This window comes from Malus sylvestris, chromosome 2 (genome assembly GCF_916048215.2).
Source record: "Malus sylvestris chromosome 2, drMalSylv7.2, whole genome shotgun sequence".
Taxonomy (NCBI): domain Eukaryota; kingdom Viridiplantae; phylum Streptophyta; class Magnoliopsida; order Rosales; family Rosaceae; genus Malus; species Malus sylvestris.
Genome location: NC_062261.1, coordinates 37,111,136 through 37,136,888, shown reverse-complemented (window position 1 = coordinate 37,136,888; position 25,753 = coordinate 37,111,136). Strand labels below are relative to the sequence as shown.

Genomic DNA, 25,753 nt, shown 5'->3' with positions numbered 1-25,753 from the left:
AATTACTTTGATTGTGAAAAACAATAAAGGATAAAACGAATTTTGGAACGAAAAGTGTGGATGCTCTTTTCAACTAAAGGTTAAGAAGCTAGCAATTGATGATGATTAAATATTGATGATAGTTATTGGAGTGCATAATCATACACCGGAGCATTTACAAGTTATTCATTTGTTGGTAGATTATCATGGAAAGAGACTTTGTTGTTGAGGAAATATAATTTAGTTATTTTTAGAAATATTAGTGGGTAGAGAAATAACATATTAGCAATTATTTTAGAAATAACTAGTAATAGGCCCGCGCGCTGCTGCGGGACTTGAGTGCACCAGCCTTAACAACATGAATAAGACACATTTAACATGAAAAAAATTCAATATAATCGTGAACAAACAAAAGGGATAGCTAAGTGAACAGTGTTAGTAAGAAAAACAACTTAGCTTTTATATACATTCAACCAAGCTGATTACAAAAATGTGATTGTAAAAAATGTTCTGCTTCCCTGAGAAACAAAAGCAACATGAATTTTACACATATAAGACATCTGATATTAAACCTAAAATCATGTAATTCTGTATGAAGTGGAGAATAATGCAGAAAGATGGTTTTCTATAGTGCTACCAATGACAATTAATTTCTCATGAAAAAAAGAAAAGAGAAACACAGGTATAAAAGAATATTATTTTTTATAGTTGCAAACATTATGAATTCCAAAAAGAGAAACTACATATAACACTTCAATCACATATCTAAGCATCTAAAACGTGGCAACCCAGATACCATTCAAGACATTGCTCAGCATCATGGATAAACTAACCTATCTGTGTCCCTGTGCTCACTGCATGTCATATACACCCGACCAACTGGGCATAGGAGCTTAATGAGGAAAACTTTCAGCACCACTCTGTACCTGAAAAATGAGGGAGGAACTAAATATGTATTTGTGAATGGGGTTAAGCTGCTGCTAGTTTTGTATAGTGTAATAATGCAACTGCAAATAGACCAAGTTATTGCTACTAAAAGCTTTTGCAAAATCATAAAACTCTTAACAGTTTGAACCCTACTGAAAAGTTTATATGAGTTTAAGAACAGTCGTACTTAAGTGCAGCAAGATCATAAGCTCTTGCAGCTTCTCCTCCATATCAGAACCACCTGCAGTCCAAATTAACCAAGATTCAAGGCCAAAGCAAGAACAAATTAGTGATAATTTAAACTAAAGTCCCTAATTATTGTTGCAGAGAGAATTCATATCAAGATTAACTACATTATTTGATTCGAATGGAATCCAAACGCAGCATAAACATGAAAGGTAAAATATTAATACCAAAAGTCACATTCAAGTAGCAATTAATAGCATAAATCATATTTTAGTGGCATGGACCAAAATAATTCAGTAAAAAAGAAACAATCCCAAACAAATAGAAAGAACTGGAGAAACAATTCAAAACAAATCTTTGGAAAGCAACCCCATCCCTCCCTCACCCTCTCTCTCTCCAATTCCAACTTCTCCCTACATCTCTCTGTCTATAATAGATGTGCAGTTTTATTAATCTTTGTTGCCGAAGCATGCAAGATAGTGAAAAGACAGTTTATCTAAGAAAAAAAAGGGCACATTGTCCATCATATAAAGCAAGCGTGGAAGGAGAAGAAAATTAATCATAATCCAGAATATATATTCGGAATATTGGTGTATAAAACATAAATTTCAAATTATATCTAAGGTAATTAAAATGCCAAACCCTTTCAAGTAAGCTTGGCAGCCACTGATCAGGGTGTGTTACAAATAAGAAAAACAAAACCAGATGAACAACCAAATGTAAGTCGTAATCTGCAGAAGATTAATACCTTCACTAACTAAATGAACCAAGAATGAAAACATCCAAGATTAATACCCTCCTGTCAACCCCCCTCTCCACCTGCAACCCATCAACCCCTCTGTGAACCATGCCTCTCACCTCTCTCTCTGCGTTCTTCCCTCTGTGCAAGCCCATACTCACCAACTCCCTCAATCAACTCTCTCTCTCTCTCTCTCTCTCTGCCTTCTGTCCGTGAATCCCTGTGCATCAATAATCTGAAAACCCAGTTCAATTTTTCATTGCTCGGATGGAGAAAATTGAGGAATGAAAGAACAAATTAGGGCTAGGACTAAAGTTGAGAAAGATGGAGAGTTGGGAGAAAGGGAGACTTTGAAAGAGAGTGAAAGAGAAAGGGCTAGAGAGAGGAGTGTGACAGAGATGAGAGGAAAACACGGGATGGGATTGCCAATCCCTGAAATCACTCTCCCTACCCCCAAATACCTGAAATCTCTCCTTCTCACACTGTCGCCCTCCCACTCACCCATGCCAGGATTGGCATGGCTTTGTCTGTGCCGAAGACAAAACGAAGTGACGGGGCAGTCTCATGATAAAAAGATGATTCTACCCCTCCATCTCATCATCCTCACCGTGGGATCTGAAGATGAGATGGGCAGTCTCGTCATTCAACACAATAAAAAATTTCTGAAGCAGAGCAATCCTGGTAAAACCGTAAATATTTTGAAATCTGGTCCGAGACAAAATTAACCTCCTAACTTTTAAAAACTACCTTCCAACCCAGCCCCAAATCCCACAGTTTTGTTGTAGATAAAGCAAAATCGAAGGGGGAGGAATTGACCTCAAAAGACAAAATTACCCTCCTAACTTTTAATAACTACCTTCCAACCCATCTCCAAATCACATGGTTTTGTTGTAAATAAAGCAAAATAAATAAATAAAACAGTGCCTGCCCTCCCCCTACTTTAGAATAGAAAAGATTTTATCATTTCAGACATGCTGATGAAAACCCCTTTAAAGCAGTCAAAATGAAATGCAATCAACTATAAATCCGTGATCAATGTGAATTGAAAAATGAATAAGCCTAGTGACATGCAAGACAAAGACCTGATACTGTTAAAAAGACTGTAAAAAGTCCCAAAAAAAATCTTGTTGCAGCCACAAATCAGTTAAAGAGTTCAAAGATAAGCAAGCTTGCTTAGAAGAGAATTATCTTTACACCCGGAGAACAGCATATGCAGCAAGCTAGTACTGATGAAATACTCAAAAAGGCAAAACTCATTTTCATTTCTTCCCAAAATTAAACATAAAAATGTAAAAATTGATCTGCTTCGAACTAAAAAATTCGGAAGAATGGAACTGGTAACAGAATTAATCCAACTATAGACTATACCTCGCAACAAAATATACTAATCTCAACCCAACATCCTTATTTCTATAGATAATCTACCACCGTGTTTACCCTCCCTTTCTCTGTTGCTAAATTGAAAAGGTCATGTTTCTGTTTTTGAAAGATGCAATTACATTGCAGAAAACGACATGTTATAAAAATTGAAAAAAAAAGAAGAAGAGAGAAATCCTAGATTAATGCATGCAAACAAAAAGAAATGAGTAAGGAAATTAAAATGTTTGGAAGTAAATCACGAAATCTCCTCAATTTTTTTTTCTAGAGTTATAACAATACATTATATTTGCAATTGCACAACCATGAATAACAAAACAAACAAAGTATAAGAACAGGATCAAATTCGAATTTTTTTTTCCACCAAACAAATCATCATATCAAGCAACTTATTTTGTTCATATTTAATTTTTGACATAAACTCACTGTCACTGAACAAAATATACTTTGTAATGGACAACGGAACACCCTAACTTATGCAACTTTACAATCCACCATCCCTATTTGTTAATATAATTTCAGCTATATCTATATCTTCCCCCTTTTTCTCAGTAAACAAAAAAAAATCCATCTTCCTTTTTTCACAGCTATAATAGACAAAATTGTGCCCAAGTTTAATACACACAAATTTAAATTTAAATGTCCACAAATTAATCACCAATTAAGAAGTCGAGAAACAAATAACCATAGTTTCTTAATTTCCTTCTAAGTTAAAGCAATAGACATTGTCAAGGTTTTTCAATTTGCTTTTAAGTTATACCAACAGATTAACCCACAACCACAGAGAGCAAAACAATAAATGTAAGAGTAGAATGAACACCGCATTTTTCTGCTGCGCGATTACAAATTGCATGAATAATTATGTTTAAAAGACTACCAAAGTTAAATGGAGAACAATCGGCATATTTCTAATCTTCACCCATATGAACATGTTGGAAAAAAATTGATTAAAGTCTATGTTTAAACATCAATACTTAGTGAATTACTAAATCATGAGGAAATGAAAGGTTTGCAATTAGGTGCAAGAAAACCCATCAGGCCAAAATGCTAAAACAATACTAAAAAATACAGACCACAGTTTTTAAATTGATAAGAAATGATAACATTATAAACAACCAACCACACATTCTTGAACATATATTGTAAATATGTTGTTCTTCTTAAGTCTTAACTGAGATAGCATTTTCAGCTGCAAACAAACTCAACCAATGAATAACAGATAACAGAAAAAACCTTGTAATCCTTATCTGCAACTTTGGAAATGATGTAATTCCATCAGCTACAAAGACTAAAAATGCATCAAACAGAATAAATAGTGAACGTAGTTGTAAGCCTTGAGCTTTATCTAAGCTATAAAAAAATAAAAGGCACTGCAAAAATTGACAGAAAAATGATTTGAGTAACATAATTTACACCAATAAACTACCATTGAATTTTAATTTTGAAATATATTCTCCATACTCCCCGAACCATTAAAACAATATTAATTACATACATGTGGAAATCTATTTACAACCCTAAAAAGTGTTTTTAACTCCTGAAGTTGAAACCAAAACCAAATTAAACCAAATGTAACGAAATTTGAACAGAAAAAAACATGACAAAGAGCACCACAGGTAAGGATACAGTGAATACCACAGGCAATATTTGATCAGAAAATACATGACAAACAGTGAGCACCACACTATATGATTTTCATTGCATTTATGATCAATTAAAATGGAATGTGATACAGAACTGAAAGTACAGGTACCATTAATTTAGAAATTGTGGTGCCTAAAAGTAGTGAGCACCACATTATCTGATTTTTATTGCATTTATGTACACACTGGATACTGCAAACCTAACCGGTAATTTTAAATGACAAACCTCGATTTCCCTCCCTCCCTCCCTCGCTTGTCAAACCCAACCAATAATCGATGCTGGGGTTATCAAATTTGCTTGTCAAACCTAGCCATAATTAATTGATGCTGGGGTTATCAAATTTAATTAGCATAGAAAATTATAAATAAACCCAAAAGAAAGTCCAAAACAAAACTCTGATTTCAATATAATCAAACTCACACACAAAAACAAAATTCTACTCCAATATAATAAAAAACCAAACAAAAGTCAGAATTCAATAACCGCAAAAACTGATATAACAAACAATTACTATGTATTATGACTGCACATGAATATAACAAACACAAACTTCTTATTTTGACTAATACTCGGCATTAAAAAGTAAATATAGACCTTAACCGAGGTACGGACAACAATTTGGGTGCTCACACGGTCTGGCTCGAAATAGGCACCAAGCGAAAAAACAATAAAATTTAGTTTTGCAGTAAATTCCAAAATCTAACACAAATGAAATTAAAAACAATAAAGAATCACAGTATATTATGGATTCTAAAACATAAACCAACCAAATATTCAACTTTACAGTAAATTGTAGATTGTAAAACAAAAGGAAATTAAAAGAATTCAACACCTGTAGTAAACTAATCAAACCCAAGTATTGGTTTCCATGGATATACAAAAAGAGAGATACAAACCTTCTCATTAACCTAGTCTTCATGTCCTCTGCAAAATTTGGACAGCCCCAAATCAATCAAAACAAAATCTAGCTAATTTGTATACATATGTATATCTTAGAAACGTATATATTTGGAGATTGATATAGAAAGGGAGGGATAGAGTACCGATGAAACCGATAGAGAATTTAGGCGTGAGTATCTGTGATCGCAAAACGGACCAGGAAAGGCCAATTTCCTCAGAGCGTCTTCAACTCTTAGTTTATTTTCTTTCAGTTCTATCTCAATTTGTGATCAAAGCTTGGGACATTTAAGAAAAAAAATTAAACAAATGAATTACCATTGATCATACATAATAATCCACATTGTCTGCATGTATTTAGAAACTTACCTGCATCACAGAAACACCATCAGACACTTTTGCAATTCTTTCATCAAGAAACAAATCTTATGTCAACTAATGTTGAGGCACAATAAGAAATAATATCAAAATTATTAAAAACTAAAATGATTGACAAATAATTTATTAAAACTGAACAGAAGATCATCTTACAATGCTACATGTGGGAATTCCTTAGCCCACCTACTGATGACTGAAAGTGTGAAAAAATAGGCTGAAGAAGAGTAAACCACGCATAAGTTGAATATGAATACTTGGTTGCAAATGACCTGAGTGTTAAAAGTAAATTCATATAAACTTACCATGCATTTGAGCATTATTCAACATTTCATTAAGCACAAACAAAATGTAATGTACACGTTGTAGATGAGATAATACGGGTTTAGGTGTTAAGCGATATGCAAGAAGTCAGATAAGTGAAGAAATAAGAACCTTGACAGCTTATCACTTCTTATACTTAGGACTCAGTGTTGGAAACTTGTGTACCAGGCATAACATGTGAAACATTATTTATTCATATGAATGTGAGAATGATTACTTTCAATGGCATTCCATCTAGAAATGTAAAGGGAAGCTGTAATCGAATTCATCTATACTTCACAATGTCCATGGCTGTCAAATTACATTCATTAGGTCAACTCTTTTGTCAGTTTTCTATAGTCAATCTTTTGTTAATTTTTACATTTTGCTCATCACAAAAGAGTTTACAAAAAATGAATCACTGTACAGAACGCAACGCAATTAGGAAACTTATATCTTATTAAGTTTTTCAGTAAAACACTTGATCCACAAATATATACAAATGCAGGAAACCATATCTTGGTTGCCCACTCCATTAGCTTCTATTGGCAATACCAGCATATTGGCTCAAAAGCTATATCTTGTGGTGGCATTGATATTGCCACTTTGCAGCAGAAATAAAATTAAATATGGGGACTTTTATATCTGATGATATTTTTCAGTCAAAGGCTGGATCCAAAAACATATACAAATAGAGGAAAGCCATATCTTGGCTGCCCACTCCATTAGCTTCTGGTTGGCAATACCAGTAAATTGGCTCAAAAGCCATATCTTGTTGTGGCATTGAAATCGCCACTTTGCAATAGAAAAAAAAAAAACATCATATATTCCGTAATACTATCTCGAAAGATGAGTAAAATAAAAAACAGGACTTTTCAACTTCTACTTTGTAGTAGAAGAAAAAACCAAACACTTACTATGTATTATGACCTTAATTCCAATTGCCATTTCAAACTCCCCTCAATCACGACCTGTAGGAAAATATCAAGCCCAAACATAAGTCCACTGAAATCTGAATTCAATATAATCAAACACAAACAATATACCAAACTGAACTCCGATTAAAAAAAAAAACCTAAACTAAACTATGAAACAGAAATCCTCTGAAACTCCAATTTCAATATATAATCAAACACAAATAAAATACCAAACTCAACTCCAATTATAAAAAAAAAAAAACTAAACTATAAATTGAAACTTTCAATAGAATAAGCCCAGAATTTTAAATTACTTACCTTGAGAACAGAGGGTTTTGCAACCTACAAACAAACACCCAAAATCTGAAAAACCTACAAACCCAAAATCACAAAAACAACTACAATGAAACGAAAAAAGCAATTACAATCAAACTAACCTGTCTATGCCATATGAAGTAAACCACGTCTCATGTTTCGTATTCCTGAACAACACATTGTCTATTCTGTACGCACACAAAAAACACTCAATATTCTTACCAACATTATACAATCTATACAGACAGTATCATATATGTATTTGCACATAAAGTATAAATATTTTTTGATAGAATCAAACTTAAATTTAATAAAAGGATTAATCACAAATTGAAACTAATTGAAGTGTTTGACAAAGACCAGGTGGGCGATTTTATTAAAAGATGAGTTAGGGAGCCCCTGGAAGAGAAAAATCCAATTGAAGAATTCAATTACTGAAAAATACTGGGTAAATACTAAGACTGCCATTTGAAAAAGCCAAACAACAACACACTTTGACAAATTAACTACAATTAAATTAAGATGACATTCGATATACAAAGACAATCTGAGAAATCAAAGGCTCTGAAATCAATACCGTATTTCATGTGCCTTTTACTGATAGTGAACCTAGCAGCAGAACCAGGATACAAATTTGATTTAGAACCTTGCTATCTTTGTCCTTGTAAATATGATATTTTGGCATCGGCAATATATCACAAAAAAAACAAATATATTTGAACTCAAAGAAAATATACATACATATACAATATATAATTAAATGACATACCTTGATGGCCTGTGGATCTGCGACCTTGTTTTGAGAAGAAGAGCAGAAAGAAACAGTTCTAATGATGAGGCAGTACAAACTTCTGAGTGGGAATTGAAATTAGAAAAACGTAAATTTCACCATTTATAAGTCCCAAATCACAAAAGCCCCAAATTTAAACAAATTAAAGCCACCCGGATGTACAACCCGAAGAACTCACCGGAAAGCCATAGCTTTTCTGCCTAAAAAATTCCTTTAAATCAAACCGAAAAATTGAAGATGGTTACCTGAATTCAATAAAAATTAAAATATAATGAATCAGAAAAATTGAAAAACCTAAAAATATACGAAACGATCCCAAATTTTGGAATTGCTTTAAACCAACCTGCCATGAAATTGGGTCCACTGCGCTCGCCATTTCCCACTTAGGAGGGAGGGCAGGCGCTTTTCACGTTTGTTTTGATCTTCCCTCTGTGCAAGCCCATACTCACCAACTCCCTCAATCAACTCTCTCTCTCTCCCTTCTCTGTCCGTGAATCCCTGTGCATCAATAATCTGAAAACCCAGTTCGATTTTTCATTGCTCGGATGGAGAAAATTGAGGAATGAAAGCATACCCAAACCAAAAGGTCAGACCTCCATACTTTTCTCATCATCAATAATCTCTCACTCACCCAAAAGGTCAGAGATTTCCAAAACCAAAAGGAAATTAAGAGAGAGAAACGGAGGAGAGAGAGAGAGAGATCGGAGTACCCCCATACTTTTCTCTGGTTGTCCCCCCTCTCCCACTCATGAAATCGAGGATCTGCAGCAATGGCACTGACATCCCCACTCCTCCCTCTCCCTCTCTCTCGCTCTGTCTCTCTCTCTCTATCGGAGGCATGGCCTCCCATCCCCGAATCCCTCACTGAATGACAGCATACCCAAACCCACCCCAATCCGTCTCAAGCATACAGGACAAAATTACCCTCCTAACATTTAATAACTACGTTCCAACCCAGCCCCAAATCACACGGTTGTGTTGTAAATAAAGCAAAATCGAGGGGGGAGGAATTGACCTCAAAAGACAAAATCACCCTCTGAATTTTTGAGAATCACCCCCCAACCCAGCCACATTCGGCTGGTATTGTTGTAAATAAAGCAAAATCAAAACAAAGGTGAATAGTGCATGCCCTCCCCCCTACTTTAGAATAAGTAATAGTGGATAATAAAATAGCGTTTCAATTTATAACTTTTTATAAAGAGTAAATTTATAATGTAAATGAAAAAAAAGATATTGAGGTGAGTCTAGCAGCTCTCCATCAGAAAATATGGGAATAACAGAGAAATTGTAACAGATGCATGGGAGGACCAAGTTTAAAATCATATTCCATGATGAAAAGCAAAACAAGAAAATGGCTTGAATTAATGGAGAAAGATTATAAATATAGGGTAACATATCCTTGACTTCTTAACAGAACGCGGTAACAGATCAACGCGACAATATATTATAGTTAATTTCCTTCTTTAATTATCTTAATTTCAGGATTTTTCCTATATATGTATTAAGAAAAAAGATCAAAATTGAAATATTTGGACGTTAATTGAAAATTTTGATCTTGATTTCTACAAAGAAATGATTTCTGCATACATTATTTTCTTTTTTGGCAGTTTATTTTTCTCATACAAATGTATCACTTTGCACCTTGCAAGAGAAAGTTAAAAGTTAAAAAGTACAACAGTAAACAAATTTTCACTAGGTAACCAACAATATCGTATGAAGATTAGGAAAACGCTATTTTATTACGTTATTATTAAAACAAATGGTTCACATAAATTTGAAAGAATGAGAACCAAGACAGACCCTCTATTCAGGAACTAAAGAAAACATCAATCTCATTCCCCTTCTTTTGAATTACTCAGTTGAATCTCTCTCGGTTGTCATGTCTTCTTTATTATTTTAATGCATGTAGTAAGCAATGAATGACACAACGGATGCACCAACCACGGACCCTAGGACGGGGAGGCTGGCAGAGGCATCACTTGGGGCTGCTCCTGGTCCCGGGGCGGGCGCGTGGGCGTGGCCTGCATGAGCCATCACAGAGCTGACAGAGGCGGCTGCGAAGAGGACAGCACAAGCAATCTTCTTCATTTCCATGGTGGCCTTCCGGTCTTTTTTAGGCTGTGATGAGCAAAAACGTAGTGGAATATTTGAGAGTTGAGGCTGAGGAGTTTGGTGGGATTGAGGAATTTATCAACTATATATAGGAGACCGTTCGTGATTGTCCTTTGGAATATTACAAAGGACAGGTATTCTTTTCCATTTTTGGCCATTTTTTTATTTTAATTTTGGGTCAATTCATAGTATATTGGGAAGGCTACATACTGTTTTTGTTTCGGAAGTTGACAATTAACGTGCGGAAGGGTTTATAGAAAATGCGAGTTGGGTGCACGTACGGAGCGCGTTTTGTTGCAGAGTTGGTAATGTATCCAAAACGGTATAGAAAAACAATGCCAAGAGAATGACTGTATTGGTGACATTTTAGGTATTAATGGAAAAGTCGACAACTTTTTATATATAAACACTATTATAAATTAAAATAATTACATGGTTGTCACTTTTAATGTTACCACATTTTCTGACCGGTCAATGTTTTCCTGTGACTAGCTATCAAATATTTCAGTGATCGGCACCAATTTTTCTTCAAATGTCACTTCCAAAAGCGAGTTATGTTAATTGATGAATTTTCTAAGTTCTCTAATTTTATTTTGTATAGTGTGGAAAACCAATAAACGCACACAGCAAAACATAATTCAAGAAGAAAAAGTTGCACCAATTGTTATTTTTTGTGTCATTGTTGAACAAGGACTATAAATTTTTGGGCGACTGGAAAAATTTTCTAGCACCAATGGCGGTGACATTATCCGACACTGACACCGGTGACATGTAAGTCATGTGCAATGAGGAAAAAAATGTAAATGTATATGCGATTCAATCCGACAATATTCCCCCTCAAGCTAAAGCGTGGATGTAAGAACACCAAGCTTGCCAATTGGAAAACGACAAATCTCATGTCCAAGGGGTTTGCTGAGTATATTAGTGACTTCAAGATGGGACATAGGCTGTTTTGATAATACCAGCTTGCATTCCTTTGCGAACAATGTGACAGTTAATCTCGATGTGTTTGGTACACTCACGAACTACATGATTTGCAGCTATGTAAACTGCAACTTGATTATAACAATAGAAACTCCCTGGTCAACTCTTAAGTCATCTAGTAAATATTTCATCCAGTGAATTCACATGTGATGGAGGCCATGGCACGATACTCCACTTCAGCTGAGGATCGAGAAACAGTGGATTGGTTCTTAGTGATCCAGAAGTGCTCTTCCAAGAAAGATGCATTAACTTGTAGCATATCTTCACGTAATTGGACAAACTTGTTGCAGTAAAAACAATCGGAAACACTATTAACAAGTTAGACAAGGCAATTTTGGGAGATGCAGAGAAGTGGATTTCGAGGCAGGAGGAGATTCTCTGGTCCGAGCAGTGGTTCTTGGGTCGCCGAAGGTGGATCTTTATGAAACAGATTTTGGATGGGGGGGCCTAAAAGGATAGAGGAGATTGGAATTGATGGTGTGAAAGGCATTTCACTCAATGAGAGTAGAGACGTGTTGGGTGCAGGGTTGGTCATGAGTTTTTTGGTGCTCGGGGTCAAAATGTGCATTTTTTTGATATACCATATATTAAAAAGAAATATTTAAAGAAGGCTGAAACCTAGTCAAAGCTGGGGGGCTAGATCCTTATGCCCATATTATATTACTTAAAGAGAACATACAACGGGGAACATAGTATTTAAACCCTGACGACGAAAAGCAAAATCATATACAACTAGTCCAAGTGGTCAACATGGCCACCACATATTGAATCCAAAAAGTTGACGCCCCATTCACTGGGTATAATCTACAGAAAATAACAAGATTACTACAAATAAAATCTAACACTGAGTAAAAAGAATCATCTGAAAAGATGAACATATGCATCAATTTTATTACAAAAGCTGTTCATTCGCTATACTTTGAAGAAGATAAGGAATACCTGATCATTATATATGATGACCATTCTAAGTGCAAATTTAGAAGTGATATGCTCCAAGTATGATATTGGACAGAAAAGAGCGGCAGCTTCAACCAGTTCTGCTATATCCGGCTGGGTGAGAGCAGCTAAAGGCATGATTGTTCCCTAATAACGTGAATAAATTGAGTAAAACACCATAGCAGCAAGGGAAGGAGAAATGAAGAGGATGAAGATGTGTAACACCCGTGAATGTCCAACAACAAAGACTTTGGAGCTTGTTGTCGAATATATGCAGCACATATTTCTGACATATCAAATAGAGCCAATTCCTGCGAACTCCAATCCCAATAATCCTACAATAAATCATAAACCTTATTCTCTTCTGATAGACATATGTGTCCATGACTTCAACGTGTTCCACACACATTCCCTACCCATACAACGAAACCTTCATCTGCAAGGACGAATCCCAGCGATTCTGCTGGAGAATTTAAGAATCATGCATCACCTAGTTAAGATCAAGAAAATCCAGTTACCAAGTTCAATTGAGTTTGAAGCATATTAGAGCCTAATTTAACATGTATCGCATGGATGTTCATCACTTTACCCACTAGTTAGTTTCAAGAAAAGGAAATTTCAACAGAACCTGAAAACTTCAGATGAGGGAGCACCAAATAGTGAGCTATACGTTCAAATTTTGAAATAATAAACTTATTGGGACCAATATGTTGAAAAAATTGGAAGGAGCTATAAAATTTAGGCTTTTCACTAACCAAGTGTCCAGAGAATCAATATTTTACTCGCAGATCAGCCCCCACCAAAGCAATCTCATTAGCCCTTTCACGTCTCAAACCAAACAGAAATTGCACTAACAAACACGACATAGTCCTTCATCTCTCAAACCCATTAAGTACCCATCTTTCGTCTGAATCTGGAAAACAAGCAGCAGTGAATGTAACAATCTGGGTATCTCAAAGTTACTCACTTTAATCACAAATTTAACAATTAAACATATAAATGGGCAAGTTTTGGTGAAATATTAGTATAGTACTCACCGTGTGCCCGGACCAAGGAAGAAAATATCGATAATATCGGCGAAATATCGATAATATCGGCGAAATATCGCCGATATTATCGTTTTTTTTAGAGGTCCGAAATTTTTTTTACTATCCAAATGATTTTCGTCAAAATATCGCGATATTTTCGATATTATCGATAATATCGCGACATAATACTAAAAAATACTTAAATATGTTGAGAAAACTCAACACATACTTCACTTGATCATAGCCCAAAGGCTGAACAAGCTAGGATTTTCTCAGCAGGGGGAATGTGGATTTTATAGGAAAATTTGCTTGCTCACTGCCCTCACATGGGCGATGTGGGACTCGCCCAATGGGAGAGAAAATCAGAATTTTCGGTCGAAAATTTACACCCACTTTAAACAGCCATAACTATGTCTCAAAACTCAACGAAATCAAGCAAGACAAAAACGAAAGTTGTAGCCCTCGAAGAGACGAAGAGAATGATACCTCACACGACGTTTGAATTGTCGTGGTTTGGCCGGAAAATGCCTCGAAAGTCACTGAGGTCGCCGAGTATAACTTTTTCAATACTCAACGAAATTGAGTGAAACAAAAAGGAAAGTTGTACTACTCGACGAGACGAAGAGATTGATACCTTGAACGCCGGCCAACTCGCCGTGGTTTGGCCGGAAATTGTCTCGAAAGCCACTGAGGTCGCCGGAAACTGGGTAAGATTCAAATGAGTATAACTTTTTCAATAAGCAACGAAATTGAGTGAAACAAAAATGAAAGTTGTAGCCCTCGAAGAGACGAAGAGAATGATACCTCACACGACGTCTGAATCGTCGTGGTTTGGCCGGAAAATGCCTCGAAAGTCACTGAGGTCGTCGAGTATAACTTTTTCAATACTCAACGAAATTGAGTGAAACAAAAAGGAAAGTTGTACTACTCGACGAGACGAAGAGATTGATACCTTGAACGCTGGCCAACTCGCCGTGGTTTGGCCGGAAATTGTCTCGAAAGCCACTGAGGTCGCCGGAAACTGGGTAAGATTCAAATGAGTATAACTTTTTCAATACTCAACGAAATTGAGTGAAACAAAAAGGAAAGTTGTACTACTCGACGAGACGAAGAGATTGATACCTTGCACGCCGGCCAAAATTCAATTAACACACTCCTGGCTTCCAAAATTCAATTCTTTTATTTTATATAAACTTGAAAAAACATAATCGGCATCCAAATTAAAGTTTAGTCTTATTCAATGTATTGATTTTCAATCGTTAATTGATATACTATAATTTGGAACTTCAACGCCTAGACGCATGCTTATGTGTAAGAAATTTAAAGTGTCAAATTCGGCACATTATTCTTCATCATTTTATTCACTTCCCTTTTTTTTTTTTTAATATCCTAAATAAAACCTCCAAATATTGTACTAATTAATTATATATAAATGATTATGGTGTGTTTAAACTTCTTTCATTAATTACTACATATTTTCTACACTCACAATGTTTGTCAGCTCGCTATATAATCAACTTAAATCAGTTAAATCCATCATGCAATGCATTTCCTTCCAATTTTTTGTGATAAACTAATAGATAATTGACTAAATAAACATCCTACAAAGTTTCATTAAAAATTTCCAAGTTTTTCTTACAATTTCCGTGGTTTCCATATAATTTTTATCGATATCGATATTATCCCGATATTTCCATCGATATTTCCGTGTTTTCGGACTACCGATATTTCCGATATTACCGATATTTTCTTCCTTGGCCCGGACCAAGAGTATCGAGAAGGCTTAATGAGCTGCGCATAGAGGGAATGCAGCGGTGAACGATGCCACCGATTCTGTAAAATTCAGTCGAGTTTTGGGCGATTTCTGCGGCAATTTCGGAGGTCAAGAGGCCGATAAGGAAAGCTGCGACGGAAGGGCACTGGTCTGAAAGAAAGACTCTGGTCCACGCTATCGCGATTCGCTAAGGTAGAAGTGCCCCATAACAATTTGGGTACCGGACAGGTGCACTGTTTGCACTGGGCGGCCACAGTGAGAAATTCAAAGAACCTCATGAACTCAAGGCGCCCTTGAAGGCCTTCCATGCATCCAAGCGCTCTGAGAATGCAAAGCTCATCAATTGAGTTTAACATAAAACCCATACCCCAAGAATTCACCTCACAAACTTGCAAGCGAATTCCACTAAGCAACTGATCAACTGTAAACGTTTTTGCTTCATGTCGGAGCAGACGGCACACGATCAGACATACAGAACTTTCAAATGAACGGTAAGTGAACACCTCCATGTCGGCTCGAGGGCAGGAAAACGTTTTTCTTCCCGCTCTAATCCACTTCTTACTTACCACACTTCTGCAGTCTTGCAATCTTTCATATTTGTCTCGGCCGAAATTTCAAGAATAGATCATGGAATCACTGAGATGTGATCCCGAGCTCAAGATATAAACACGTCCTCTCATGCTTCCATGCAGCACTGAGACATTTGATCCGCTGTTGAAGCTCAACAACAAACAGTGTGTATCACATACTCGGCTATCCCACTACACTGCACGTTCAAAACCCAATTTAGAGCTCTTTCTAGTGATATGAATGCAAGTAACAAGGTACGAAAAATAAAACACAGCAACAAAGCAAGCAATATGATGAGAAAATCGACGTTCAATACAATAAACCAGAGAAAAACAAAATAAGACGTATGATTAAAACCTGCAGAGCAATCTGAATCTCGTTCATAAATATCAGTCATCGTGACAATATACTTGTCACATGTACAGAAATGAGTCACCTGTAAAGAAAAAGCTGTATGGTTATTGGCTTGGCTTCCTTCTTCATCCCATCTGTTTCTTCTTTGAATCGGTACTGCATATCCATGAAACTAAACTGAGAAGCAAAACAAAAACGAAAAAAATTTGAAGCCATATTATAGTTTGAAAATTAAAAAGAATTGTAAAGGTTGTGCATATAATAATTGTATTGAATGAAGTAACAAACTGTCATCTGCCCGGTTGCTTGGTAGCTACAATAGTACTGATCTAGAGAACTAAATTGTCATAGTACGTAGTACGTAGGGAGAGTTAGATGGGAATTTATTAGAAAAGGTTGAAAAATAGACGTAAAATTAAAGACAGGTTTTGAAGATTGTTGTGAATCTCAACACCATACTTCCAAAAAGTGCTAGATGACACACTATTTATACAAAATGTGCTAGATCATTCACTTAGGTGAAGGAAGTTGATGTTCCACCATACAACCAATTGGCAATATGGGGATTGAGGAGGTGCCCAACTTTCTTATAAGCTCATCCAAAGTTCCTCCTTCCATCAATTCAAGATTCGTTCTCAACATAAGTTGATTGACTTCTTCCATCAATTCAAGATTCGTTCTCAACATAAGTTGATTGACTTAGGTATGTGTTTTTTGGTCGAAATTGTTAATGGAAGTAAGATGATAAGGAAGAACATGAATGTGCACAAGCATGTAATTATAAAAAGATAAAGACTTCATTATTGAATAAAAGGAAATTAAGAAAAAAAGTGAAGTTAGCGGGATCAGTAGGTAATGGAATGCATACCATTTGGTGTGGAACTAGTGTTGCTCAATCAGAGATCACAAGAGTTCTAAGCGCGGACGAAAGCTTCGATCCGCATGGGATCACCTGAAAAGAAAAATAAAATGCAGGTAATGAATGTCGACCGAAAGCAAAAGGAATGATGAATGAAGAAAGGAGGTTGGCATTTGAAGGGATGTGAGGTTGATTATTCCTTTTGGGAGGAGAGCAATCACTATTTCTGATCTCTTGAAGGGATGCGAGGTTGATTATTCCTTTTGGCAGTGATACCATATCATGTCAATATAAAACTGGTTAGGGCGGAAAGGGATCCTCTCGTATCCCTTCCACCAAATCCACCAATCCAGATCCTTGAAATTTGATCCAATAGCTAAAAACATGAGTCATTTTAAATGTTATAATAACTTTAGCCGTTAAATCAAATTTCAAGGGCCCGGATTGGTGGATTTGGTGGAAGGGATCCGGAGATCCCTTTCCGGTTAGGGCTGTGTATGTTGAAATTGAGCATCTTTGATTCATGAAATTGATTATTTGTTGTGATTGTGGAATTGTTGGAAAACAATGTGGTATATGTGAAAGATAAAATTATAATTCTAGCTGTTATATTTATTAAGGTCATCTTCAACCGAAGGGTCCAAAAGGCCGAAAAACGTCTGAAAACCGTCTCCAACTGAGGGCTAGTTGGCCCCATGAAATCTGAAAGGGCCAAATGATCAACCGGCTTGCCACTTTTAGCCAGCCTGCTGGCTAGCCCAATTTTTTTTTTTTTTTTTTGTTCTTTTCCATTAGCCCAGCCATTTTTCTTTTACTCTTTTCCATTACCCAGCCCACTTTAGTGTTTAGGACTTAATTTTTTTTTCATGATCCCAGGCCACTTTTTGTTTTTATGCCCATCAGCCTTTTTTTTGTTTTTTAATTTCTAATTTTTTTCCTATACTATTTCTCATATAATTTTCACTATTTTATACTATCTTACCTCATTTTATTTCAATTCTTCACGGTCCATACTATAGCCATTTGACCCTTGGTTGGAGATGGTTTCTTGTGACAGGGCTAAAACGATCCCTATGACTCTTTGGCCCTCGGTTGGAGATGGTAAAGAATATGGCCCTGCACTGTTCATTAAAATATTAATTTATTGAAGGACCAGATGGCTAAAACGAACACTTTGGCCAGTCTTCGGTTAGAGATGGCCTAAGTAGTCTGAAATCTAGTGAATCATGCTCATAAAGTTTCATTGAGTGATTATGGAACTCTATGTTTTCTGCTAGAAGTACAATGAGAAATGTCGGAGTTTAACAAGATTGAACTATGAATGGCTTGATCCCATTAGTAATTTAACACATAAATTAGATGCAACCATGTAATCAGAGGAAAGAATACTACGTTGTTGAACCGTTGGTTTGTTTTTTGTCATCTCTTGGTGGTGTGAGGCATGATTGTTCAGCAAGTACAAAGATACGTGCTACTTGGGATCGGAGCGTGACAATTACCCATCACATCAAGCAAAATTTAATTCAAATGGATGGTCTCTCTAGCATTATTATGACTTGTAATCCGTGCTCAATCCTTCACATTCTCTGTTAGAAGAGTAGGACACTTGCCACATTGTATTGTTTTAAGTTTTTGCTGTAGAGAAAATTGGATCAATCTTCACTCAGACTAACGGTACGGTTTCTAAATAACCGGTGAGAAAAAGTAAGTAAATAAATATAATGTTACCAAAACCACCCAATTATGCTAATAAAATAAAACTACTAAAACATCATTTTATATGGTCTAATATTCTAATAGATGATGTTGAGTTTCTACCTGTACATTCGGATTTGAAACTCTCACCTCTCCTAAACTATTGTAAAAAGTTTCGAACTATTATTCCTCTTATCAGCGGAATTAGCACGCGAGGAACTACAAGAATGTGCGCCCTTGGCGTGCTCATTCCGCTAAACAAATTGACTAAGAATTACGCAATTTGGCACTCAACTGCAGCAGTAGTAAACTACATAAGCAAAATTGCTAAAAGTGAAAAGACATGTACCGCAAAGGAAATTTACTCCAAACTGGACTCATATAACCTGATAAATTAAGACAAATATAACCTTCTGAATGCAATGATGCTAAAACCACAAACAATAAATTGGGAAATTGCCGGAGTACCCTACCTGCAGGCATCCATCGTTGAATCTTCTACTTGAATGAGTACCATTCTTGTTTGATCAGAAGAACAAAAACATGACAAATAACCCCAAAGGCATCATCCAAAAGGCATTTATTTTATCAAAGTGTCTACTGCCGGCGATATAAAAGTCCCTTTAAAGAACTAGCCATTTGTGTATGTATGTACACAGCCCCCAACCAGTTTGATATTTGATGACACATGCGGTTATCCAGACTATCTTATCGTCCCGATCTGAAGACTCATCCAAGTCACAGACGGGCACATTGCATAATTGTCAAAATTCTGAACATACACTCATGCACTCAGTAATAACTTTATTTAGAATTCTGTTAAATGTAGTTCACGGCAACCAAGCATGTCGACTCTCACACAACTGGATGTAGCCATCCAGCAACCAATTCTGCATCAAGAATCGAGTATCGTATAAAGTTAGATATATATCTTGCCAAAAGAAAGCACAATTACAATTAAAAAATCCAGAGTAAAATTAAGCGGCAGGAACAAAGTGAGACTGAAATGACGATCAGTGTTCCAAAACAAGAGAAATTGGATAATACAAGATTCTGATTTCAGCCCCATGTTCAGTATTTAAGTTGTAAATGAAACAAAAAAGATAAACATTAAAACATACTTCCTACATCATTTAAGGGAAATTTTGATGGAAAACAGTCTTCTACCATCATTAAAAACATTCAAAGTACAGAAATCACACCTTGCAAACCACCGGAGCATTCCACTTTCCATTTGAAAAACCAGCATGAGAGCTGCGGATGTGTTCTTGATGAAAAAAGAATATCCTGCACATTTAGGCAAAGCTGAAGCATACGGCATTGTTTTACTGAAAAAGGACACTGGTCTACCAGCCTCATGAAGGGAAACTCATGAATGTGCAACTCTAATGACCTCCAACCAAACAAGTTAAACGTTCAGTTTGACTAAGTTCACGGTCTAGTTTACCACTGCCCATAAGTTACAGTACGATATGGTATGAGCGTGCGCCTATCATAAACATTAGCATCGCTTCACTGACACATCATCCTGTTCTATGCAAAACTTAGTATGTGTTATTTGACAACTTAACCCTTCGCATTAGAGGTCTGCCCTAAATGGACAAACACATTTATGGACAACAGTAGTAGTAAATAACCAAATTCCAAACCGCATAAACTTACATTGGGACATTGAAACGGCACTGTTCATCTTATGTGCAGATCAGACAGAAAGTCTGACAACCTGAAAACATCACAGATTTAGTATGAAAAGGAAAATAAATGGAGGAAATGATCAAAGGTACAGGGTAAAACCTAATATTTGTAGCTATCACCGTCTGACCATCTTCATTTCCAATATGACGCAGTGCTACTTCCTCTAAACGGCCATCTCGGTATGCATGCTGCAATCAGACCAACAGACAAGTTCATTACCCAATTATTGTAGAAAAAAAAGGATCTAAACAAGCACAGTAAACAATAGCGCATGCAAACGAGATACGTATACAAAATGTAAGAGCATAACAGTAAACACCACAACAGACTATGTACCGGCAGAGAAAGTAAAAAGCAGAATCAAACATATCTTGAGATGGAAGTGTACATGACAGTAGAAAGACCTAAAATAAGAGCCATTGCAGATAAAATTCGAAGAGGAAGACAGAATGCATGACATAATAGACTTTGTTTGCCTGTAGCAATTGTTATGTGCACCTAAATTTATAGACAACACACTCCAAAATAGAGCAAAATGGTAATTGGTCAGATAAGCTTACAACCAAAATATTATAGCACGAATGGAAATCAAATCAAACCCACAGAACAGTTTCTTTTTTCCTTTTCCCTTTTTTTCAGTTAAACTAGCCTTTAAATTTTAAGTAACTTTTGTATCATTAGCATAAATATCACATCGTACCAATGAAGACTATTCGAGATTCACAAAAAATAACCCCATTAGTAGAGGGTAAATCTATACATCAATCATAAATAGGAGTTGTTAAATACAAACTACAATCAAAACACAGCAACTCCGAAACCAAGTAGAAAACTTCAGATGATACAACCGGCTAAATCTAGTAGCTCAAGGCCATAAATCTATCTCGTCTTCACTAGAGTCACTTGTATCCAAACCCATATGCATTAATAACTCCCTCTCCCATGGGTTTAAATCTTCATTTTCTAAATCTTCAAACATATAATCATCCAATTCTTCTAAGTGCTCGAACATATGAATTATGACATCCATAGGCACAATATCATATCGCCGTGGAGGAGGCCTTCTCGGAGGAGGCCTTCTTGGAGGTGGCCTGTGAAATTTCCATACATATGAGCCTGGCTTGACCGTATGCTGGAATACAACAAACATTCCATCCATTAAAGGTGTCACAAAGCTAATCCTCTCCGAGAAAGTAAAATGAAAAACAAAGGCACATGATTCTAAGGCTAACATTCATGAGAATCTAGTTTGATGCATCTCCTAAAATATAACCAAATACAACTAATACATCAATAAAAGGTTTAGATATGATAGACTAAATCACAAAACGGGAGGGAGGGAAGGAGGGAAGGAGGGAAAGAAACTGTTATAAACCCATTGAAGTGGCAAAATCATTTGCGATGATTAGAAAAAGAACATGTTATAAACTAAAACTGTTTCGCAAACATTCCACAATCTGGTATCACAAGAATGATACTAAACCAGAGACGAGAAACTACTACTATACCAGAGACGAGAAACTATCCAAATTTAAGGCCCCAGAAGTATAATAGAAGCACTAAAAAGAAACAAACAAAGATAATGATGAACCCGTTGCCGAGGTGGCAAAGTCCTCATCACAAATACTAATTTTAGATTGAAGCAATCTGTTATCCAATGCTGCCAATCCTATAATGCAGATACCACTGCAAGCCCTTGGGAAAACTAAAGATGTCTAAAGAGATTATTCAACAACTAGTAATCTATTGATTCTAAATGTTATTAGTTATTGTTGCACGTGCATAAGCATGGGAATAAATCATACAATTCACTTGTACAAAGACTGCAAAGGTCTAAATAACCAAATCTTTAAGCGTAAATTTATTAAAAAAATTAATATGAAATAATGAACCGCCTTATCCCCACCTACCACCCACTTGAACAAGTACATACTTAAACTGCAGCGAACAGCCCGTAATTTGGGTTGGTGACATGGAGATAATGTTTTCATCAAGAAAACTAAGTTTTTTCCTTTTTTTTTATTTTAAAGAAACAAAAGAATTTTATATATAAAAGAGAAAATTTACATAAGTTGAAAGAGTTCCACCTAGAACAGGCAGTAACTAGCAAGAACCTTTAAGGTAGGGCTAATTACACAATGGTAAAGCTAAATATGTGGTGGAACATAGAATTTAAAATCCCAAGTATATTATAACTCAAGATCCTCATGTACATTACAAATTCCACCCAAACACACCAAAATAAGGCATCCGCCCAGCAATCAATCAGAACAACAATTGAAGAGAAAAAAACAAAGCAAGTTTTAGAACAAAAATAAAATTCAAGGGGCTAAGCCAAATCTATCACAAAATATACCACATGACTCCACAAACACAAGGAAAAATAATAGAGGTACAGTGTTTAGGTTTTTGTGTTTGAGGCTCAAGACATGGGACATTAACAGTTTCAACAAGTAGACTAACCATCATATATATATATATCCAAGTCATCATTAGATTATTGACATGGTTAATTGCACTCAACATGACAGAAAAAACAATGCAGTGATTATTGCAGCAGGAAAATTCCATGTAGGATTTCTGTTACCTTATAAAAACAACTAGTTCCAAATGGGCAGTTCCCATTTCCAAAATCAAAGTGTTTGCAATCAATTGACCTGCAATACAAAATAATTGTAATTACAGTACAAACACAAAAAATAAAGGGGAGAAGGGAGGGAGGGAGGGAGGGAGAGAGAGAGAGAGAGAGAGAGAGAGAGAGAGAGAGAGAGAGAGAGAGAGAGAGATCTTTGGATCCCACTTTTAAGGCCTTTCCAACTTCAAATCACAATAGGAATAGAAAACTGATATTTCTGTCCTCCAAATTGAGTAGCTTCTTTATAACAAAGAATGAACCATAACAGTTCCTTTCTGAGCTAAGAATAGTAAAATATATCCAAGGCAGAAGACAAAGCACTGCTAATTGAATCCCAGCTTATAAGATACTTGCGCAGAATATTACCTGAGCCTTGCCTTGTAGCTTTCAACAATTTCCTGTTTCTCTTCTTTTGAGTTATACCAAATGACACTTGGAATGACAAAGTACGACAGCTTCCTACATATTGGGCAAGCTCTCAATGCGCTATTGACATCCATGCCAGAAGTTGGGGAACTGCTGCGCCAATTTCTAATACAAGATATGCAAAAAGGATGATCACATTCTGAGAGTATTCCAAACTTCCGCTCAGCAACTGTGGGCTTTGACAAAACACGTTCTAGGCAAACACTGCATTCTATTTCTTGACTACGTTTCAAAGCCTCAAGTTGCTTCTGCTTTTCCTCACATGTCTTCATATGCTCCTCCCTTTCCAAAGGTCTGTAAGGATGCAAGCAATGTTTTCCACAGCTGGGGCATAAATCTCCATGAATATGAGGACATTTTTCTCCACGAGGACAACTACCAGCTGCAGCAAATGAACAAATAGCACGATCTTCTGGTCTAGTACTCCAAGTCTCCCCAACATTAACTTCGTCATTTTCATAGTCATCCTCCAGAGAACCATTCCAGGCAGGTTTAGAGGGAGGTAAGAAAGGGCTACTTGAAGCAGAGAGTTCTGAAAGAGAGAGGGGTGCAAGAGAAACTCTGCTTGCTAAGGTTCTCACAGGAAGTGCCAGAGATGCAGAATCAACAGCAAGGGATGGCTGAGAATTTGTTGATGAAGATGAGCCTGAAGACTGAGCCCGAGAAGCTTTGACATGTTCATATCTGCATCGACTACCAAATGCACAAGCTCCTTTCTGATAAAAGGTACATATCTGTTATGAAGGACCAGAAAGAAAAGTTAATAAGGTACCAATTGTTGATCATTATTGCTTAATGCAAGTGCAATTAAAGTAGAATAAATAGTTTACATTATTTGGTGAAGCCTTCCAATCATGTGAAAACTCACAATGCTCTCCTTTCAAACAGGCGCCATGTGCAAAAAACTTGCAGAGAACCCTGAGGTAATCAGAAATGACAATACAAAGTAGTTCAATAACCTTAACCAAGCATAATCAATAAATAAGCCATCGAATCCTCTTTGTAATATGACTACTATCGGATAAGAATATTAGCTAAACTGCTGTTGCAGATAAAATTTCACAACATCAATCATCTCTAGTACTACCTTACTCTCCGTGTAAGGTTTAAAAAACATGCGAAGAGCCGCTTCAACGATATGGATTAAAAAATTAAATAAAAAAGCATGAATTTTCATTACATATCTTCAAAATATTCAGATTACATAATCATACACTGACTCAAAACAAAAGATTTGAAATTAACGTTGAAAATTCAAAAATATTGATTCACAGAGGACTCCTAACCCACATTACCCAGTAAATTAATCAAAGGGCAATCAACCCATTCTACCACTACGGCAACAACTCCTTTTAATTTCCTCCATTTTCCCAGCAACCAAACAATTAAAAAATATATTATAAATTAAATTAAAAACAGCTATTCCACGAATCCTAAGAGACACAAAAGATAACATATTCAACATGGCAAATCACAACATCTAAAAATTGGATGGTTCAACAAACTCAATATCCAAATTCGTTCCTTGCATATAAAAAACAGAAAAAGAACCCACCTTTTGGACATGGCGATCAAGAAATCGAGAGATAAAGAAAAAGGGGTTTTTCTGTGCAACAAAAATTGGAAACCCTAAAAAGCTTCGGAACCAATAGAATGAGGAAGAAACAAAATTGGGAGCGACGAACCACCGCGCCTTATATCATTCAATCATCCCCAGACTCTGAAAAGAAATGCAGAGAGAGAGAGAGAGAGAGAGAGAGGGGTCAAAATTGTGAGTACCTAGGGTTTTTTCGGCGGTCGGTGTACGATACGAAATGCCATTGGTTCTGACGTGAAATTACGGAAATGCCCCTGTGAACGGAAAAGTGGATTGAGTCGCGGACAAAACGGTGGGTTGTAAGAAAGGAGATATCCCTCGTCTAAATATAATGTTAATTACATTTTGCCTCCTAAGTTTTAGTGTTCGTTCCACCTTAATCCTCAAATTTTCTCTTATTTTTAATAAAGGAGATATCCCACCACACGTTGATGGTGGATTAATCCTCTTCACCATACAACTTGATACAGACTACCTTGATACCTTATTATACTTTAACTTGTATTATTCATTGGAACTCCACTAAACTTTTAAAATTTATAAAATAAGAATAACATCAGTTATAAAAATTGACACGAACCAATAGTGAGCACCATAGAATTTGGCTTTTTTATTTTTTGGAAGAATGGAACACATTGT

At 36.1% G+C, this 25,753-nt stretch overlaps 3 protein-coding genes and 2 long non-coding RNA genes across 26 annotated transcripts; all 5 read right to left on the bottom strand.

The window, feature by feature from the left end:
• Window positions 1–329: 329 nt before the first annotated feature.
• LOC126609300 (uncharacterized) lies at window positions 330–9,598 on the bottom strand. Of its 21 annotated transcripts, XR_007618097.1 has the most exons (15): window positions 8,793–9,584; window positions 8,628–8,694; window positions 8,429–8,510; window positions 8,237–8,268; window positions 7,782–7,847; window positions 7,663–7,686; window positions 7,345–7,398; window positions 6,281–6,396; window positions 6,119–6,155; window positions 5,896–6,027; window positions 5,749–5,776; window positions 4,442–4,496; window positions 1,094–1,147; window positions 813–905; window positions 330–497 (listed from the first exon to the last, which is right to left on the bottom strand). XR_007618097.1 is itself a non-coding variant. In XM_050277250.1 (5 exons), exons 1-4 carry the CDS (start codon window positions 9,297–9,299, stop codon window positions 8,243–8,245), a joined length of 591 nt encoding a protein of 196 aa, XP_050133207.1. In that variant the 5' UTR covers window positions 9,300–9,598; the 3' UTR covers window positions 7,785–7,847; window positions 8,237–8,242. The 21 variants fall into 21 exon arrangements, 1 of the variants encoding a protein (XP_050133207.1); XR_007618110.1 differs by lacking the exon at window positions 4,442–4,496 and having other exon boundaries at window positions 8,237–8,320; window positions 8,429–8,507; window positions 8,793–9,589; XR_007618109.1 differs by lacking the exon at window positions 4,442–4,496 and having other exon boundaries at window positions 6,281–6,341; window positions 7,663–7,707; window positions 8,793–9,587.
• A 565-nt stretch (window positions 9,599–10,163) lies between these two features.
• LOC126613349 (arabinogalactan protein 23) lies at window positions 10,164–10,615 on the bottom strand. The gene has a single exon (XM_050281166.1). The coding sequence runs from the start codon at window positions 10,541–10,543 to the stop codon at window positions 10,346–10,348; it is 198 nt and encodes a 65-aa protein (XP_050137123.1). The 5' UTR covers window positions 10,544–10,615; the 3' UTR covers window positions 10,164–10,345.
• A 1,530-nt stretch (window positions 10,616–12,145) lies between these two features.
• Window positions 12,146–13,077, bottom strand: LOC126599611 (uncharacterized). The gene is made up of 3 exons (XR_007615209.1): window positions 12,707–13,077; window positions 12,485–12,628; window positions 12,146–12,338 (listed from the first exon to the last, which is right to left on the bottom strand). It is a non-coding gene; the product is annotated as an uncharacterized LOC126599611 (long non-coding RNA).
• A 1,629-nt stretch (window positions 13,078–14,706) lies between these two features.
• Window positions 14,707–17,338, bottom strand: LOC126599616 (uncharacterized). The gene is made up of 3 exons (XR_007615210.1): window positions 17,076–17,338; window positions 16,290–16,384; window positions 14,707–16,049 (listed from the first exon to the last, which is right to left on the bottom strand). It is a non-coding gene; the product is annotated as an uncharacterized LOC126599616 (long non-coding RNA).
• Window positions 17,339–19,107: 1,769 nt separating this feature from the next.
• On the bottom strand, window positions 19,108–25,296 carry LOC126599566 (putative RING-type E3 ubiquitin transferase C3H69). Of its 2 annotated transcripts, XM_050265970.1 has the most exons (8): window positions 25,073–25,295; window positions 24,348–24,435; window positions 23,458–24,251; window positions 23,044–23,113; window positions 20,556–20,644; window positions 20,424–20,484; window positions 19,964–20,048; window positions 19,108–19,651 (listed from the first exon to the last, which is right to left on the bottom strand). In XM_050265970.1, the coding sequence occupies exons 1-6, from the start codon at window positions 25,081–25,083 to the stop codon at window positions 20,448–20,450; spliced, it is 1,089 nt and encodes a 362-aa protein (XP_050121927.1). In that variant the 5' UTR covers window positions 25,084–25,295; the 3' UTR covers window positions 19,108–19,651; window positions 19,964–20,048; window positions 20,424–20,447. The 2 variants fall into 2 exon arrangements, with proteins under 2 accessions (XP_050121927.1, XP_050121919.1); XM_050265962.1 differs by lacking the exons at window positions 19,108–19,651; window positions 19,964–20,048; window positions 20,424–20,484; window positions 20,556–20,644 and adding an exon at window positions 21,113–21,588 and having other exon boundaries at window positions 25,073–25,296.
• Between the last annotated feature and the right edge of the window lie 457 nt (window positions 25,297–25,753).